This window comes from Grosmannia clavigera, assembly GCF_000143105.1.
Source record: "Grosmannia clavigera kw1407 unplaced genomic scaffold GCSC_140, whole genome shotgun sequence".
Classification (NCBI taxonomy): Eukaryota; Fungi; Ascomycota; class Sordariomycetes; order Ophiostomatales; family Ophiostomataceae; genus Leptographium; species Leptographium clavigerum.
This window is the reverse complement of record NW_014040801.1, coordinates 885,530-900,952: the sequence shown is the minus strand read 5'-3', so window position 1 is coordinate 900,952 and position 15,423 is coordinate 885,530. Positions and strand designations below refer to the sequence as shown.

At 55.8% G+C, this 15,423-nt stretch overlaps 6 protein-coding genes across 6 annotated transcripts; 4 read left to right on the top strand and 2 right to left on the bottom strand.

The window, feature by feature from the left end:
- Window positions 1-263: 263 nt before the first annotated feature.
- CMQ_556 (gamma-glutamyltranspeptidase) lies at window positions 264-2,269 on the bottom strand (the record flags this gene model as incomplete). Its single annotated transcript, XM_014317635.1, has 2 exons — window positions 264-2,054; window positions 2,114-2,269. The coding sequence occupies 2 exons, from the start codon at window positions 2,267-2,269 to the stop codon at window positions 264-266; spliced, it is 1,947 nt and encodes a 648-aa protein (XP_014173110.1).
- A 1,620-nt stretch (window positions 2,270-3,889) lies between these two features.
- Window positions 3,890-5,182, top strand: CMQ_1605 (uncharacterized protein; the record flags this gene model as incomplete). Its single annotated transcript, XM_014318684.1, has 2 exons — window positions 3,890-3,940; window positions 4,007-5,182. The coding sequence occupies 2 exons, from the start codon at window positions 3,890-3,892 to the stop codon at window positions 5,180-5,182; spliced, it is 1,227 nt and encodes a 408-aa protein (XP_014174159.1).
- Window positions 5,183-5,609: 427 nt separating this feature from the next.
- Window positions 5,610-6,812, top strand: CMQ_1365 (DNA repair protein rad51; the record flags this gene model as incomplete). Its single annotated transcript, XM_014318444.1, has 3 exons — window positions 5,610-5,702; window positions 5,755-5,902; window positions 5,989-6,812. The coding sequence occupies 3 exons, from the start codon at window positions 5,610-5,612 to the stop codon at window positions 6,810-6,812; spliced, it is 1,065 nt and encodes a 354-aa protein (XP_014173919.1).
- A 762-nt stretch (window positions 6,813-7,574) lies between these two features.
- On the top strand, window positions 7,575-11,693 carry CMQ_441 (uncharacterized protein; the record flags this gene model as incomplete). Its single annotated transcript, XM_014317520.1, has 3 exons — window positions 7,575-8,277; window positions 8,353-10,461; window positions 10,534-11,693. 3 exons carry the CDS (start codon window positions 7,575-7,577, stop codon window positions 11,691-11,693), a joined length of 3,972 nt encoding a protein of 1,323 aa, XP_014172995.1.
- A 362-nt stretch (window positions 11,694-12,055) lies between these two features.
- CMQ_912 (vacuolar protein sorting-associated protein) lies at window positions 12,056-13,200 on the bottom strand (the record flags this gene model as incomplete). The annotated part of the gene is made up of 4 exons (XM_014317991.1): window positions 12,056-12,180; window positions 12,235-12,376; window positions 12,463-12,935; window positions 12,984-13,200. 4 exons carry the CDS (start codon window positions 13,198-13,200, stop codon window positions 12,056-12,058), a joined length of 957 nt encoding a protein of 318 aa, XP_014173466.1.
- A 672-nt stretch (window positions 13,201-13,872) lies between these two features.
- CMQ_994 (60S ribosomal protein) lies at window positions 13,873-14,880 on the top strand (the record flags this gene model as incomplete). The annotated part of the gene is made up of 4 exons (XM_014318073.1): window positions 13,873-13,918; window positions 14,139-14,186; window positions 14,335-14,768; window positions 14,830-14,880. The coding sequence occupies 4 exons, from the start codon at window positions 13,873-13,875 to the stop codon at window positions 14,878-14,880; spliced, it is 579 nt and encodes a 192-aa protein (XP_014173548.1).
- Window positions 14,881-15,423: the final 543 nt, after the last annotated feature.

The following is a 15,423-nucleotide window of genomic DNA, read 5'->3' as shown; positions in this document are numbered from 1 at the left end:
TTGGTCAGCTTGCAGCCAGCTTATGCATGTTACTCGGCGTCAATGGTTATATTGGACAGGAGATTTTCACGACAAAACGAGAATCGCACGATGCTGGGGCTTTGGCTCACAGCTCATTTGGGAAAGACAGCCAGCAGTGCCTTTTTTATAGACGATGATGTAAAAGCATTAGAGGAAGAACAAGATGAAGTATTCATACTATCGCAGCGGTGCGCACGTTTTGCGATTATCGCTGCTTCAGAAATGTCTGCACGGTTGCAACATTACAGCAGCGGCACAGCATGTCCATCGCCTCTGGGGTCGCTCCCTGCGGCATACACTCTCTGGCCTGTGATTGTGTCGTGGTTGACCTGGATGACCTGGCCTCGGCCAAACAACGACCGGGAATAGCCGCTGAGGTAGCGAATGTGGTGACCGCGCTGGCGCAGCTCTTGAACGACGTCTTTCGGCACGCCTTCTTCGACGTAGACTATCTGGCTGCGGGATAGAGGTACCAGAGATTCGGCAGGCGCCGCCGCAAAGAGGTCAGCCCCTATACAGATGCGTGGAGCGTCAAGAGCAGTCTGGGGATCAAATCCAAAGGTCTGCATGTTGAGCAGGACCTGGAGGTGGCCCTGGGGCTGCATGAGACCACCCATGACGCCAAAGACAGCACGGAGACGGTGGTGCGTTATGTGGTCGGACTTTCCGCCGGTTGCAGGAGTGTCTTCCGTCAGGATGGCCGGGATGATGGTGTTGTAGGCTCGTTTTCCGCCGGCGTAGATGTTGGGGTGGTTGACAGGGCCTAGACGGAACATGCGGGCGCGGTTCTGCAGGGCGAAGCCGGTACCCTTAGGCACAATACAGGAGCCGAAGCGGTCCGACACGCTATTAACAAAAGAGCAGCCATTGCCGGCCTCGTCGGTGACTGCCAGATAGACGGTATCGGTCAAGGGCATCGACTCGACCAGCGCACCAGCGTCGTCATCGTCGTCATCGTCGTCTTCGTCATCGTTACTGCTCAGAATGCCATGCTCAAGCACGCCCAGTACGCGGTCAGCGACAAAGAGCCTGGCACGAGCCGCGAGGTATTCCGGGTCAAGCAGCCGGCGAGGGTCGAGATAGTCTGGCGAGGTGGCAGCTGTAGCAGCAGGATCGGCCACATGCCAGCCAGCATCGGCAAAAGCAATGCGGAGGGCACTCAGGATGGTGTGTAGGTAAGCGGCAGAGTTGTGGCCCATGCTGGCCAACGGAAGGATCTTGCCGGTACGCTCCAGTTCCTGCAGGATGCCGGCGGCCAGCAGCGCCACAATGCCCTGCCCGTTAGGGGGGTGCTCCCACAGACGGAGACCACCGCTGCCGATGGGAGTGGAGAGGGCCTCGGCAATATCAGGAGGTTGGTCGGCGTGATGCTTGAGATCGGCCAGGCTGAGGAGTCCGCCCTTGGCTTGCGATACGGCCACGATGGCCTCCGCAACGGGGCCTTGATAGAAGCCAGTCTTGCCGTGTGCGGCCAGGCGGCGAAGTGTGGCGGCCAGTTCTGGGCAGCGGAAGATCTCGCCCTCACGTGGAGCACGAAAACCGCTCTTTTCCGCCATGGAGGGATCGGCTTTGAGAAGCTCGCGGCCAGCGTTGTCGGGCGACCGCGTGCGCAAATCATTCTCGGTCATGGCCCAGTAGTAGGCCGACAGGCGACCGACAGGAAAGCCCTGTTCGGCCAGCCGGATGGCCGGGTCGAGGATCTGGGCCAACGTCAGCCTGCCTGAGCCGAACTGTTCGATCGTATCGACCCAGCCGGCTGCAGCACCCGGCACAGTGACCGTGTGGATTGATAGCGACGGTATGGTCGTGCCGGCGGCCGCTCGCTCGTCCACGCTACCATCAGCATCGGCAGCAACGCCGATGGCCTGGCACACCATCTCTCGCGTGGCGGCCATGGGCGTGCGACCCGAAGCATTCAGGCCCTTGACTGTGTCCGTGGTGGCATCATAGAAGAGGCTGAACACGTCACCGCCGATGCCGGTCATGGACGGGTCGACCACAGCAAGAACAGCGGCGGCAGCGACGGCGGCATCCTACATCGTCAGCGTGTCTAGCGGCAAGAAAAGGGAAATATACCTGGGGACATACCTACGGCTGCATTGCCTCCCGCCTGCAGGATCTGGAGGCCGGCCTGGCCCGCGAGCGGGCTCGTACAGGCGACGATGCCACGGGTGCTGTGCACGACGCTGCGGCGACCCTGGAAGCGGAAGAGTGGCGGTGCATTGGGTGGATGTGTGTCGTCGGCCATGGCTGCTTTCTCCTATGTTTGTGAGGTTTTCTGGCTGTGTCCTGCGAACCGGCGTTTGCTGACCCGTGTTGGGGATCGGGCATCCTGCTTGGGCTCTTCCAACCCCGTTCGATTTTCAGATCTGTGAGACAGTGTATGTGACCACATGCATCTCTAATGCAGCATTGATTGGAGCAATGTTTGATTGCTAGTTAATTTGGATGCAAAAATGAGAATGCGTAACTGCTTAAAGTTTCGCATGCATTGTTGCATGGCTCCTTCCCGCAACCCCATTTGCACCTTGATTTGAAACCTTATGACTTACCTGGAAGTATACTGTATTGCGGGATCCCCTGTATCGCTAATATGCCATGGTGGTATTACTTTACTTTTATTCACCCAAACTTATCCAAAGTTAATTTAGAAATTCACATATCTATTTCCCGGCCACGCTGCTCTTCCTACCAATTCAGGTGCCGTAGAGCCCAGACGATGATGGTTGCTCATAGTTATCAGTGTCTATTTCGTAGACAGTTCCCTCGGCCGTCCGAGAGCTATTCGAGCCTCACAGACCCTTCAGAATCCTACTTTCTACCCGGACATCCTGGGACCGGTCTGCATCCGATCCATTGTAAGGTTCGGCAAGAATACGAACGGCAGCCTCTCGGTGGATGCATGATACTGTCTCGGAGCCAACTCTACCCTGCTCTCTCTGATCCTCGCTTTTGTGGCTTGCCTGACTATTTTTCCTGCTTTCTATTCTTAGACAGTCTATCACCCTGGTCATACAACTTTTTGGGGTGATACAAATTCTCAATATCTGCATCTATCCGCCGATCACCGCTACTTTGTGATCTCTGACTCCCTTACCCATGCCAAAAGATAGTTTATTTCCTAACTATCTACGGAGTAGAGCTCCGGATTTTGCGTCGGGGGCCGTCACGTCTCATATCGTATCCAACCCATCTCCTTCCCAAACGTGCAGGACTTTCAGTGCAACACAAACGCAAGGCATACTTTGCTCATATCTCACGACTCATATTCTATTCACAGCCCACAAACCGTGGTCAAGCTGAAGAAAAACCGACCACGCTGTCATGTTGTGTTGCCCACAGCTAAAGCACGATACTCAAACACGCCGCATGTTTGCCTGAGATATTTCGATTTCATCTCCCGACGTGTTGAACACACCTATTCAAGTCCCAGTAAGGACTCCCAACAGGACCTCTCAAGCTGATGTGTCTCCATAAAAAGTTTATCACAAACGAGAAGAGGCATAAGTGCGCTTTCCCGGCCACGACTATCCCCATTTGCTGTCCGTGCCGATTTTTTTCAGCAGCGCCAACGGCAATAATATTGGAGGATATTGGGAGTTGAGAGCGGAAGCGAAACTACCCTCGCCCTCATACTTTACCGCGACCAATAGACGACAGGCTTCATTTGTGCGATTCCGTTTTTACCCATGTTTTTGACATTACTACAGCTGTCAGGAACAGACAATACTGCATAAAGTCATGCTCGCAAGATTGTGTATCGGCCCGTTTTTGCCACTGACATACAAGAATACGCAGATTCTCACAGATCCACCAGGACAGCTTCCAGTAATACAGACCTGCTCGCCTGGACCAAACGACTGCTAATATGGGCGGCATTTTTTTTGTCAATTGGCAGCTCTGGGAGGAGATGACATTTGTGAGTTGCAACAATCCTCTATCATAATTCGACATATTACACAGATCTAACCAATTGCAACCACAGGTTCTTGCATGCTGCATAGTCATTGTATTTATCATTGCCCTATTCAAATTGTGGCAGACGAATCGCCAACTCCGCCGTCAGGAGCGGCTCGACGAAGAAAAGAAGGACCGGCTGACGGAGATGCGCAGAATCGGGCTGACACCAAACAAGAAGCGAGGTGGCAATATTCCTTTTGGCATTCGAGCTATCCAGAGCGGCGTCGAGATCGAGGGCATATGGATCTCACAACCGACCACCCCGAGCCACAGTTCGTCCATGTTGAAGCTGGGATTCTCGGCTACAACCACAGATGGCGTCAGCCAGAAGCACTTGTCAACAGCCGGGGACGTTATCAGCCATCCCCATTCTGTCTCAGCTCTAAACGGTGTGCAGCCCATACTTCAACATCCAACAACCTCTTCCCTGGGTGGCGACCGTCTCTCTGACAGAGGAAGCTTAGCAAGCATTCCAAATGTGTTTGATACGCACTCCAATATTTCTACGCCCTTACCACAGATCTCCGAAGACGAAATACTTCTTGGCAGCGATGCGGACATGGTGCCCCATGCTGGAATGATAAATGAGGAAGCACTGCGCCATCTCGAGGACAACTATCCTTCTGCGGTCACTCGTCATCGTCAGCTGACAACTTATATGCCAAGCTCGCACATCTCGACAACGACTGACATCTTGAGGCCACATGGCTATGAACACCATCAAAGTCAGGCCCAAACACCGCAGCACTACAACACCGTTCACGGTCACTATCGTCCACGTAAGCACATCCCCAGACCCGATTCCGCACCCATAAGCGGTGCCGAAAGCAGTCGGAGCCGTTCTCGCAACAACAATGGTGTCGGCTCCTCACGATCACGAGGAGGTTCGTCTGAGCAACTCAATTCCACGTCCCCCGTTCGCCCTCCCGCCAAAAACAGCCGCACCAAGTCCGTCTTGCGTCTTCCAGAAATGGTATCCATAGCCCTACCACCAGTCACATCCGGACCAGCAGATTCTTTTGCAAACCGTGCCAACCGCAAAATCAGCCCCGGCTTCGAAGTCTTGCCTGCCGGCACATTTGGTGGATTTCCCAGACATCTTTCACACAATGAGGTCGAGGTCGACGATCCCGGAATTGGCCGCCGAATTTCCACAATGCAGCTCGTCCGCAAAAAACTCCTCAAGTCTGACCCCGCATAGAAGAAGCGTATATATTGGATAATTTATTCATCACAGATGTTGTATATATACGATGAGTCTTACGAGGTTATGTCTCTATTACGAGAGAACGCTATATATTTTGTACTTTGTTAAATTTAAACAGAAGAAGGACACGGCTTCGACCGACGAAAGGATACACCGAAAATGCTCTTAAAGACACGTGACTTGGCGTGTTAACGCTTTGTAATCCGTCACACGCAGTCGCGCTTTCCATCTTAGGAACGCGTCAACAAATAACTCCCCGCCGCTGCTGCCTTCACCGTCAAATTTTGACTTGATTTCGAAGTACTGGCCCTATTCTTGATCGCCTCTTTTGTGTCCCCTCAGCTTTTCAGCTGGCACCCGCGATACACGGCTTCTATTATCTGCGCAGGCGACGAACACCAGGCAGACAAAACTAGCCACAATGACACAGATCGATGAATTCGATGAGAGCAACGCGGAGGATGCCGGCATGGGGGCCAATGTTGGCGCTCCCTTGTCAGTATCTGAATTAGAGGTAAGGAGAGCTATTTAACTGTTTGCGTTGATTCACACATCTGACTCAACAGGGTCTGGGAGGCTTGACCAAGCGTGATATCCAGCTGCTCCACGACGGGGGTTATTATACCGTCGAGTCAGTGGCCTACACACCGCGCCGAGCCCTTGAGCAGATCAAGGGAATATCCGATCTCAAGGCAAATCGGATGATCACAGAGGGTGCGCATGGCTCCGGGGCAGATACGGCTCCTTCCCCCCCGCTTTTCGTACGTCCCAAGGTCAGGGTCCTGTGCTGACAGACATAGCGTCAAAACTGGTACCAATGGGCTTTACCACCGCAACCGAGATCCACCAGCGCCGCAGCGAGCTGATCTGTATCACGACGGGCTCCAAGAACCTTGACACGCTGCTGGGTGGTGGCATCGAGACGGGCTCCATCACCGAGATCTTTGGCGAGTTCCGCACGGGCAAGTCGCAGCTCTGCCACACCCTGGCTGTGACATGCCAGCTGCCCTTTGACTGCGGTGGCGGCGAGGGCAAATGTCTGTATATCGACACGGAGGGTACGTTCCGGCCAAGCCGAGTACTGGCGGCGGCCAACCGCTACGGCCTGTCGGGCGAGGAGGTGCTCGACAACATTGCCATTGCGCGGGCACACAACTCGGACCACCAGCTGGCTCTGTTGCGCGACGCCGCCCGGATGATGGCCGAGACGCGTTTCAGTCTGCTGGTCATTGACTCTGCCACGGCCCTATACCGGACGGACTACATGGGTCGCGGCGAGCTCAACAACCGGCAGATGCACCTGGGCCAGTTCCTGCGGCAGCTGCAGTCCATGACGGACACATATGGCATTGCTGTGGTCATCACGAACCAGGTGGTAGCACAGGTGGACGGCGGCCCGTCGTCCATGTTCAATCCGGACCCGAAGAAGCCGATTGGTGGCAACATTATTGCGCACGCGAGCACGACGCGCATCAGCCTCAAAAAGGGTCGTGCTGAGACACGCATTGCCAAAATCTACGACTCGCCGTGTCTTCCCGAGAGCGACTGCATGTTTGCCATTACGGCAGACGGCATTGGTGATCCGGCACCCAAGGACGACAAGGACAAGGACAAGGATGAATAATGCGGGACAGGCGGAAATTACTGCAATGCTAGAGTTTATAGAGGGAGCGAGTTAACGGGATTTTCTTGTCCTGCTGGCGTTCTGGAGCAAGTTTGATATCGTGGCTGGCGTTGACGGCCTGTGGTTGCTATACTTGTTGATGCATGTTAAGAGTTGTAAAGATGCAAAGATTTGAAGAGTAATGAATAAATTATATATTGACTGTATTATATAAGCTTTGAAAAAGCGAACGTAGAGGTCTGAAACATCTCAGATCAGTTGCTTTTGCTATAAAGAGATATTGTTGGTTTAAATTATCGCAATACATTTTAAAATATAATGTTAAGCTTTTTACTTTTGTTACTATCTAAAAGGTTCGGCTGCTCTTCTAAATTTATCAACGATAGGCGTCGGGTAAACTCTACCAGTGTACATCCGATTAGTATGAGTTTCAAAAAAGCACCACCGTCAATAATTCTCCTGGATCAAGCACATATTCATTGTAGATACTGCTCTTCGACTTTCCTAGGTAATGCTTACACGCGTTTTAGGTCGTTTACAGCTTATTTCCGAATGTGGTTAGTGCAATATGGGCGCAAGCTTTTTGCTTGAGGCGGAGAGGGAATTCTGCCACAGAAGTCCACATCCGACGCGTTGACTTTTAGCCTTTTTTTGAGCTTCACATCCAACGATTTGCATTCACGAATCACCGATCCCACATCAACGCACGCACGTACGAACAGCCCTCACCTAGCTGGCTCCGACCTGGATGGAGGAGGAAAGATGGGTTCCCGGGAGCTGTTTTACAACTACAAGGAGACGCGGGTGAGCCTCGAGCCCACACCTGCGACCGTTGTGAATGCCACGGTGCCGGCCGTTAGCGGTGGCCGACGTATCAGCGGCCGGACTGGCCATGGAGGCGGGAGCGGAAGCGGTCGAGGAGGCATTCTTGGCGGCAGCAGCAGTAACAGCAGCTTTGCGGGCGACAACTACACAGAGGAGGAGCGTGCCTATAGAGCCAAAAGCCTGGCGACCGAATCATCCATCTTCCACCGGAAGCATCACGACTCGCCCCGCAGCTTCCTATGGCGGGTGCTGGAGCGCGGCCATGTGCTCAGCATACGCGCCATTGATATTGGCAAGCCCGACGCCGGCGCGCTCGACGCCCCCCTGACGCTCTACCTGCACTTCCCCAAGCCGATCCGGCCTGGCTGCGTGGCCCTGGCCGACCCTCCGCAGCACGACGCGCTCACCGTCTTTGTTCTGGACGAGTCGTTCCACCTGCACCACCTGCAGCTGCGGCCAGACGTGTTCCGCAAGCGGTCCTTCAGCGAGGCTGACCTGGGTGAGGCTTGGAGGCCTTATCTCTCGGCCACGTTCAACTTCAAGCAGCCTCGCCGGCTGGTGGCTGTCAGTGCCAACGAGTTTGTTGTGGCTCTGAATGATGGTGGCCTGATCAGCTTCCGCCGCGACCATGCGCGTGAATGTGTGTTTCTGTCCCTGTCCCTTACTGAAAAATGCGGCTTTGCAGCAGCCAGCTGATCCCTGACCCTTGTCATAGCATCCTCCTGGAACGAGTCCTTCCACAGCCCGGTCGGCCTCATGCAGGGCCTGCGCAGCATTCTTCCGTTCCAGGGCGGCCCGACGATCAAATACGAAGGCAGCAGCTTGGAAATCACAGCCGCAGCATCAGCTGTCGTCACATGCATGGGTCTCGACGTCACGTTCATGTTCTCCGTCTGCCTCGACCACCGCCTTCGCGTATGGAACGTCGGGAGAGGCGAGGTATGCTACACGGGCGATGTGCTTGGTCTTCGGCGGGATCCCCACGAGACCGGCAGATGGACGGTGGACCCGAGCCAAACCAACCTCATCCGCGTGGTGGATGTGGGAAAGGGCCTCTGCATCTGCGTGACATACTCGCCCGTGGGTGCCGGGGCATTTAAGATATGGAGGGCCAAGGCCACCGACGACGGCAAGGTCACGATGGAGCCGTTTGCGGGTGCGGAGAGCCCACTTGTGCCTCCGACACCGACGTCGTCAGACGTGTGGACACTGGCCGATTTTGTGGTGTCGCAGCCGGACCAAAGCTCGATGAGCCTGTGGGTGTTGTGGAAGAACAATCTGATCTACCGGGCGATGAAGCTTGAGTGCCTGTCAGAGAACCTCGGATCCGACTGGGAGCACGGCTGGCAAGGCGTGCACACGGAGAGCTCGCTGCCGACAGCACAGACGTCTGGTCCGTGCGATCCCACGGACGCGGCCGAGAAGTGGCTCGACCTGATCTTCTATCCCGGCCGGTTCTCCAAGGCGACGCTAGAGACGGCCCTGGCCATGTACGAGCGGGGGCTGGGAGCGGCGCACGAGGGCAGCGCGCAGACGTCGGGCAAGAGCCTGATGGAGTCGATCTGCTCGGCGCTGGGATCGGCGGCAACGCTAGAGCGGACGGGGTCAGGAGCGATGGACTACGACCTGTTCCGCAGCGCGGGCGAGATCCAGTGGCGGCGATTCTACCGGCTGCTGGTAGAACTGGACAAACAGCGAGGCGAGGCGCTGTCGCTGGCGCTGGACCCAGAGCTGGGGCTGGCCTGGGTGGTGTGCACCGACTGCGTGGCAGCGATCCGCGAGTGCAGCAAGTTGGAGCAGCTCTGTCACAACGGGCCGAGCAGGACGATGAGCGCACGGCAGCAGAAGGTGTCAAGGCTGCTCACGGCCGGCTTCACCTTCCTCGAGAGCTTCTCGGACGGGATGTTGCAGCAGAGCGAGGCGGCACTCCGGCCGGAGCTGTTCGAGGACTCGTCCAAGACGGACGAGGAGCGGATGCAGTACCTCTCGGACAAGGCCGGGTTCTGGCGGCACCTGACGGAGGATGAGTGCGCGCAGGTGGTGGACGTGCTGGGGGACAACTTTGAGGACGTGGAGGAAAGCAGCTACGAGGAGCTGTTCTCGCTGCTGAAAGACGTGCACACGCCAGATGTGCGCTACCCGCTGTCGCAGTTCGGCCGGAAGCTGGCCATCCGCGGAATCCAGGACTCGGCCGAGCTGCTGTGGCAGGTGCTGTTCCGCCAGCTGATCTTGCTGGTGCACATGGAGTTTGAGGTGGAGGACGAGAAGAGCGTGCTGCACAGCCGTCTGGACGTCGGCCAGGTGTACATCCGGCTGGTCGAATCGCTGAAGCGGCTGGAGCTGATCCGATGGCTGGCCAAGAACGAATTCAGCGTGGCCCTTTCTCGGTCTGCGCGCGAGTCTCTGTCCGGCTCATTTTCCGCATCCTTTTCTGGTTCCATGTCAGCAACGGGCTCCTTCTCGGGAGGCTCACCCTCGGCGAACCGTCGTGGTGGCGGTGGTAGCGAGGAGAGCCAAGTTGTGACGGTCCTCGAGGCTAGCGTGAGCCATCTGCTCGGCCTGGCTTCGCTCTCAGGCCTTCCGCTGGCGTCACTGCTGACCGACATGATTGTCGAGGTTTGCTCGACCAAGAACCAGGTCGAGCTGGACCCGACCATGATCCAGTGCATGCTGCTCAAGCGCGAGCGGCCAGACCTGTCGCTACAGCTGGGATCCTTTTCCAACGACGACCCGTTCTCGACCTACGTCCAAGGCCGCACGTTTCTCGCCCTGCGCGACTGGGACACTGCTGCCGAGTACTTCAAGAAGGCAGCGGTAGGGCTGAGTAAGCACATCCTTTACGTGCATATTTTATATCTGCTTAGATGCATTGGAGTTTGCTGACATCTGCACACAGGTGTGAAGCTGCGTCTGGCCTCCCGCCATAGCGCAGGTCTGATCGACGAGAGCGAATGGAACCTGTTCTATAGCGGGTTGCCGAACTACTATGCGCACATTGTGGCGTTGTACGACCGCCAGAAGGCGTATTCATTTGTGATTGACTTTGCGCGGCTGTCGCTGCAGTTTTCGCGCCCGGGTTCGCGGGGTGGCGGCTCGGACGCGTTGACGACGGCGACGTCGGCAGACGCAGCCCGGATGGACATGCTGAGCCGGCAGTTCACGGCGGCGACGGCACTGGCGCGGTTTGACCTGGCGCATACAGTGCTGCAGGGCATGGGCAGCGACGCAGCGATGCAGCAGGCTTGTCTGCGCTTCCTAGTCGAGAAGATGGCCGAGACGGGCCAAGTGGCGCAGCTGATGGGGTTGCCGTTCCCGGGGCTGCGCGACGCCGTTGACGGCGTGCTGGAGCACAAATGCCGGGCGGCCATGGAGGTGATGCGCGGCACGCAGTGGCATCAGATTTTGTACGGCTGGCGCATCGCCCACAACGATTACCGTGGCGCGGCGGCGGTGTTGCTGGACCGGCTGCAGAAGCTGCAGCAGGCCGGCGAGGGCGACAAGTTTGTGTCGGCTATCGGCGGCGTGGGAGGCGAGACAGACGTGCTCGACACGCCGGTGACGCGGCAGTATCTGATGCTGATCAACACGCTGAGCTGTGTGGAGCCAAAGCAGGCGTGGATCTACACGGAAGACCTGTCTCTGCGGGTTGGCAGCGGCGGTATCGATGGTGATGGCGATGGTGACAGCGTGGACATAGGAGGTAATGGCGAAGACGCAGATGATTCGAGCAGTGTTCGGGCCACTGTGGAAGTCGATGGAGACGACAAGGACGGACTCGCAGCAGCAGCAGCAGATACGACGACAACGACAACCGCGACTCCACCTATCAAAACCAACGGGACCAAGCACAAGGGGACAGCAGTGTCTTCGGGCAGTGACGCCATGGCTGAGCTGCTCAAGAAGGCGGCAGCAGCAAAGAGACAGCCGTGGCGCAAGGTGGTGACACTGGCCGACATCCGGAAACAGTACCAGGACGAGCTCGATCGAATTGCTGCGATCCAGAACAACCAGTTTGAGTTTGGCGACGACGAGGACGTGAGCATGGCCGACGATTGAAGAGAGCGAGGACGGCGAAAAGAGGGGACGACGGCGGAGACGTGGTTTATCTTGGGCGTTTGGTTCGCTGGCAGCTCGATTGTATCTTACCTAAGGATATAGGAATAGGGACGGGACACTTTTTCTCTTACTCTGCTCACATTGACTCGTTTGATTTTCCTGTCTCGGCTGTCATGACATCTTAACAGGGGGGAATTTGTGGCTTCTCCTTGGATTATATACACGATTGATGAGGAAGAGCGGGATAAAGAGGAGTATGCTTCCGGCCGACGTAATTACAGGGTAGAGGCGAGAAAAAAGACGGAAAAGAACAATGGGGGGCGGTGCAAATTGGACGACAACATTCGGACCCGAAATCAGGCTTATGCGGGCACGGCCTGAATCCGGTTATCCGGTGGTGGGACCGGTATTGCGTGTTCGCCGTTGGCGAGTTCGGGTGCTTGCCGGTAGAGGATGATTTCCGACTGTTTAAAGTATCTCCGGGCGTCTGTCTAATTAGTACAAGAGGAAGGGGGAAGGGGGAGGGGGAAAGGTGACTTACCTTCATCGATCAGTACCAGGCTGAGATAATACCGAGTGGAGAACTTCTTGTTGACGTCCCGGAAGGTCGGCGTCAGGTCGAAGCCGCCGAGAAACAGGCGAATGGGAATGGTCTCGCCGCGGGACGGGGAGCCGTCCATGATCTGGGGGTGTCAGAAGAAAGAAGAAAGAGCAATGAAAGAAAAACAGGAAAAAGCAGAAAAAAATAGAAGAAAAAAAGACGACATACCTCAAAGCGGACGAGCGTTTCGCTCTCGTTGTACTGGTTGGGCGCCACGCCGGTGGTCTCACGGCGGATGATGGACAGCTCCATGTGCTTGATCTTGAGGCGAACGAGCAAAAAGTAGATGCGGCCGACGATGACGTCCTTAAGGTGGTACTTGCTCTTGCTGTACTCAAACTCAATGTGCAGGCAGTCCTCGATACCGACGTCCATCTTGATCGGCGTGTTCATCTCGGGCGGGATGCGGTAGCTGTACACCCAGAGGTCCTTTTCGCGGATGACGTCGGCCATGCGCCGCGACACCGTCACGCGCACAAAGTAGCGCAGCTTGACGTTGATCCCGTTGTACGACTCGTACTGCTTCTCCACGTTCTTGAAGTTGAAGTCGAACGTCTGCGGGTGCTGCAGCTCGCCGGGTGCGGCCAGCTCCTGCACGAGCGAGAGGAACTCGTAGTGGTTTCCGCGGTCAAAGAACATTTCTGGCGGTCAGATGGGAGACGGCCAAAAGAAAGGAAAACAAGACCTACCAATCGTGCCGATGAACTGCACTTTGATGCCCGTGTGCTCCAGGCGCTTGCCATCCTTGGGCCGCACTGTCACGGCGCCCTTGACCGACTCGCCGTCCATGAAGAGCGGCGCCTTCTCGCGCCGGTTCTTGTCCAGCTTGATGTCCACCATCGACCGCTCATCGTTGTTCGCGAGCACAATGTCAATGTCCACCGGCGTGGAGAAAAAGTACGACATTGTGGACGGCGTGGCAGTCGCGACTGCTGCAGGTACAAATGGCTAGCTTCTCTGGCAGATTCGGAGGATGAAGCGTGCCTGGTCGGGTCGGACGACACGCTGTGTGTTCCGATCAGCTGCAGATGCTGTTGGCAAGCAAAGGAAGCAGAAGAGAGGAAAGCCGTCGCTGGAAGCTCTGCGTCTCGCTAGCTGATTCTCCCAGAGTTGTCTCGGTCTTGCCGGAAGAAAGCTGCAGCTCGGCTCCAAACTCTTTCGCTGTCGGTTTGGGGCGTGTCGAGTTTATCGGTCGTGATGCATCAATCCTCCTTACATCCTTGGCTTCAATGGCCGTTGCCTCCGTGGACTCGCCGGCATGGCGCTAGGGAAAAAAAGCACATGACACAGCAGCTGACTCGGCAGAATGCCCATCGCCTGTGCTGACCGCTTTTCCGAGCTGATGGACCTGCGCTAAGAGTTAGGGTCACGTGTACCTGCCAACCCTAGTGCTTGGGCTCGGAGCTGGTGGGGCGGGTTTTATTTTTTTCTGCACACCATATTTTTGAATTCGGCCAAAGAGTGGGAGGGAAAAAAAAGTCCACTGGCGATTGTGCACACATCTTCTTCTCACCAATCCTCACGACACCCTCAGCGGCAACCCATTTTCACGGCCACGCCCCTCGAACCTCGATCAAGATGAAGTACATCCACTCAGAAGAGCTTCTGGAAGTCCCAGAGGGAGGTACGACTTGGACCCTCTCCCCGTCTCCCGCCAGAACTCTCGTCCGCCCTCTGCCGTCGTCGAATCCGTCGCAAGTCTGTAGCACACAGGCAAACAACTCGGACGAGCGATTCGGCAGAGGGAGGATGTAGGGGTGGCGGCGACACCGAGAATCGAACAACGGAATGTTCTTCTGCTGTCGGAACCGAAATGCTGACGATTTTCTTTTGTCTGCCAACAGTCAAGGTCCACATCAAGGCGAGACATGTGACCGTTGAGGGCCCCAGAGGTACGAATCCATTCCGAGATGGCACCGGGAGATGGAGAGTGAGCGAGTGGAAGAGGAAATGGACGACGAGAGAGCAATGATGTGCTCTTCTCGATGGAGCTCTGGGTTATGGAAAGGAGCTAACGCGGACTTTGTTCACCTCCTGCAGGAAAGCTTACCAAGAACCTGAGCCACATCGCGGTCAGCTTCTCGCAGGTCAAGCCGGGCACCATCAAGATTGAGATCCACCACGGCGCGCGGAAGAACGTCGCCGCTCTGCGGACGGTCCGGACGCTGATCAACAACCTGATCATCGGCGTGACCAAGGGCTTCAAGTACAAGATGCGCTACGTGTATGCGCATTTCCCCATCAACGTCAACCTGGACAAGAACAGCGAGACCGGCCTGTTTGAGGTTGAGATCCGGAACTTTATCGGCGAGAAGATTGTGCGGAGAGTGGTGATGCAGAGCGGCGTCGAGGCCAGCGTCTCGTCTAACCAGAAGGACGAGCTGGTCCTGTCGGGCAACTCGCTCGAGGCTGTGTCCCAGAGCGCGGCAGACATCCAGCAGATCTGCAAGGTCCGGAACAAGGATATCCGGAAGGTCAGTTCTTTCCTTGCTTGCCTTGGCACTTCATACCTGGACTGTCCTCTAACAAACGCAGTTCTTGGACGGCCTGTACGTCTCTGAGAAGGGCAACATCGTGGAGGAGTAGGGAGGGGCGTCAATTAAGGATAAATCAGAAAATCAATTACTAAAGTACACTGGAGGGACGTCTTTGCAAACTCTTTCAGCCAAAACCGGGGGTTCACGGGGTGCGTTCTTGGGATCCGGTCTTCGAGGAGAAGATAGCATATATTTTTTTCCGCCTTTTTCTTTTTTTGTCCCTGCTCTTCTTTCTTTGACGGAGTGGTCCACGGGCGGTCTTTCGCTGTACGTAAATGAACAGAAAACCAGAGGAAAGAAAAGAGGGAAAAGAGAAACACAAAATCAATTTGCATGGGCCTTTCAGCGGTGATCAACTTTCATTATGCAATGCCTCCAGTTCTTTGGTATCGTCTAACTAGCAAACGTCTTGGCTATCGTTTCGGTTCATGCTGTCTCATGCCTCTGTTCACTGTTGCTTGTGCTCATCTCTCCTTGGCGTCCTCATGGTTATCGTTTTCCTTCCTTTCTCGTCCTTTCTCGCCCTCCGACTCGTCTCTCATGCTCGATTATTTCGCATGCCAATCACAAAATGGTGCCACCAACGCCAACG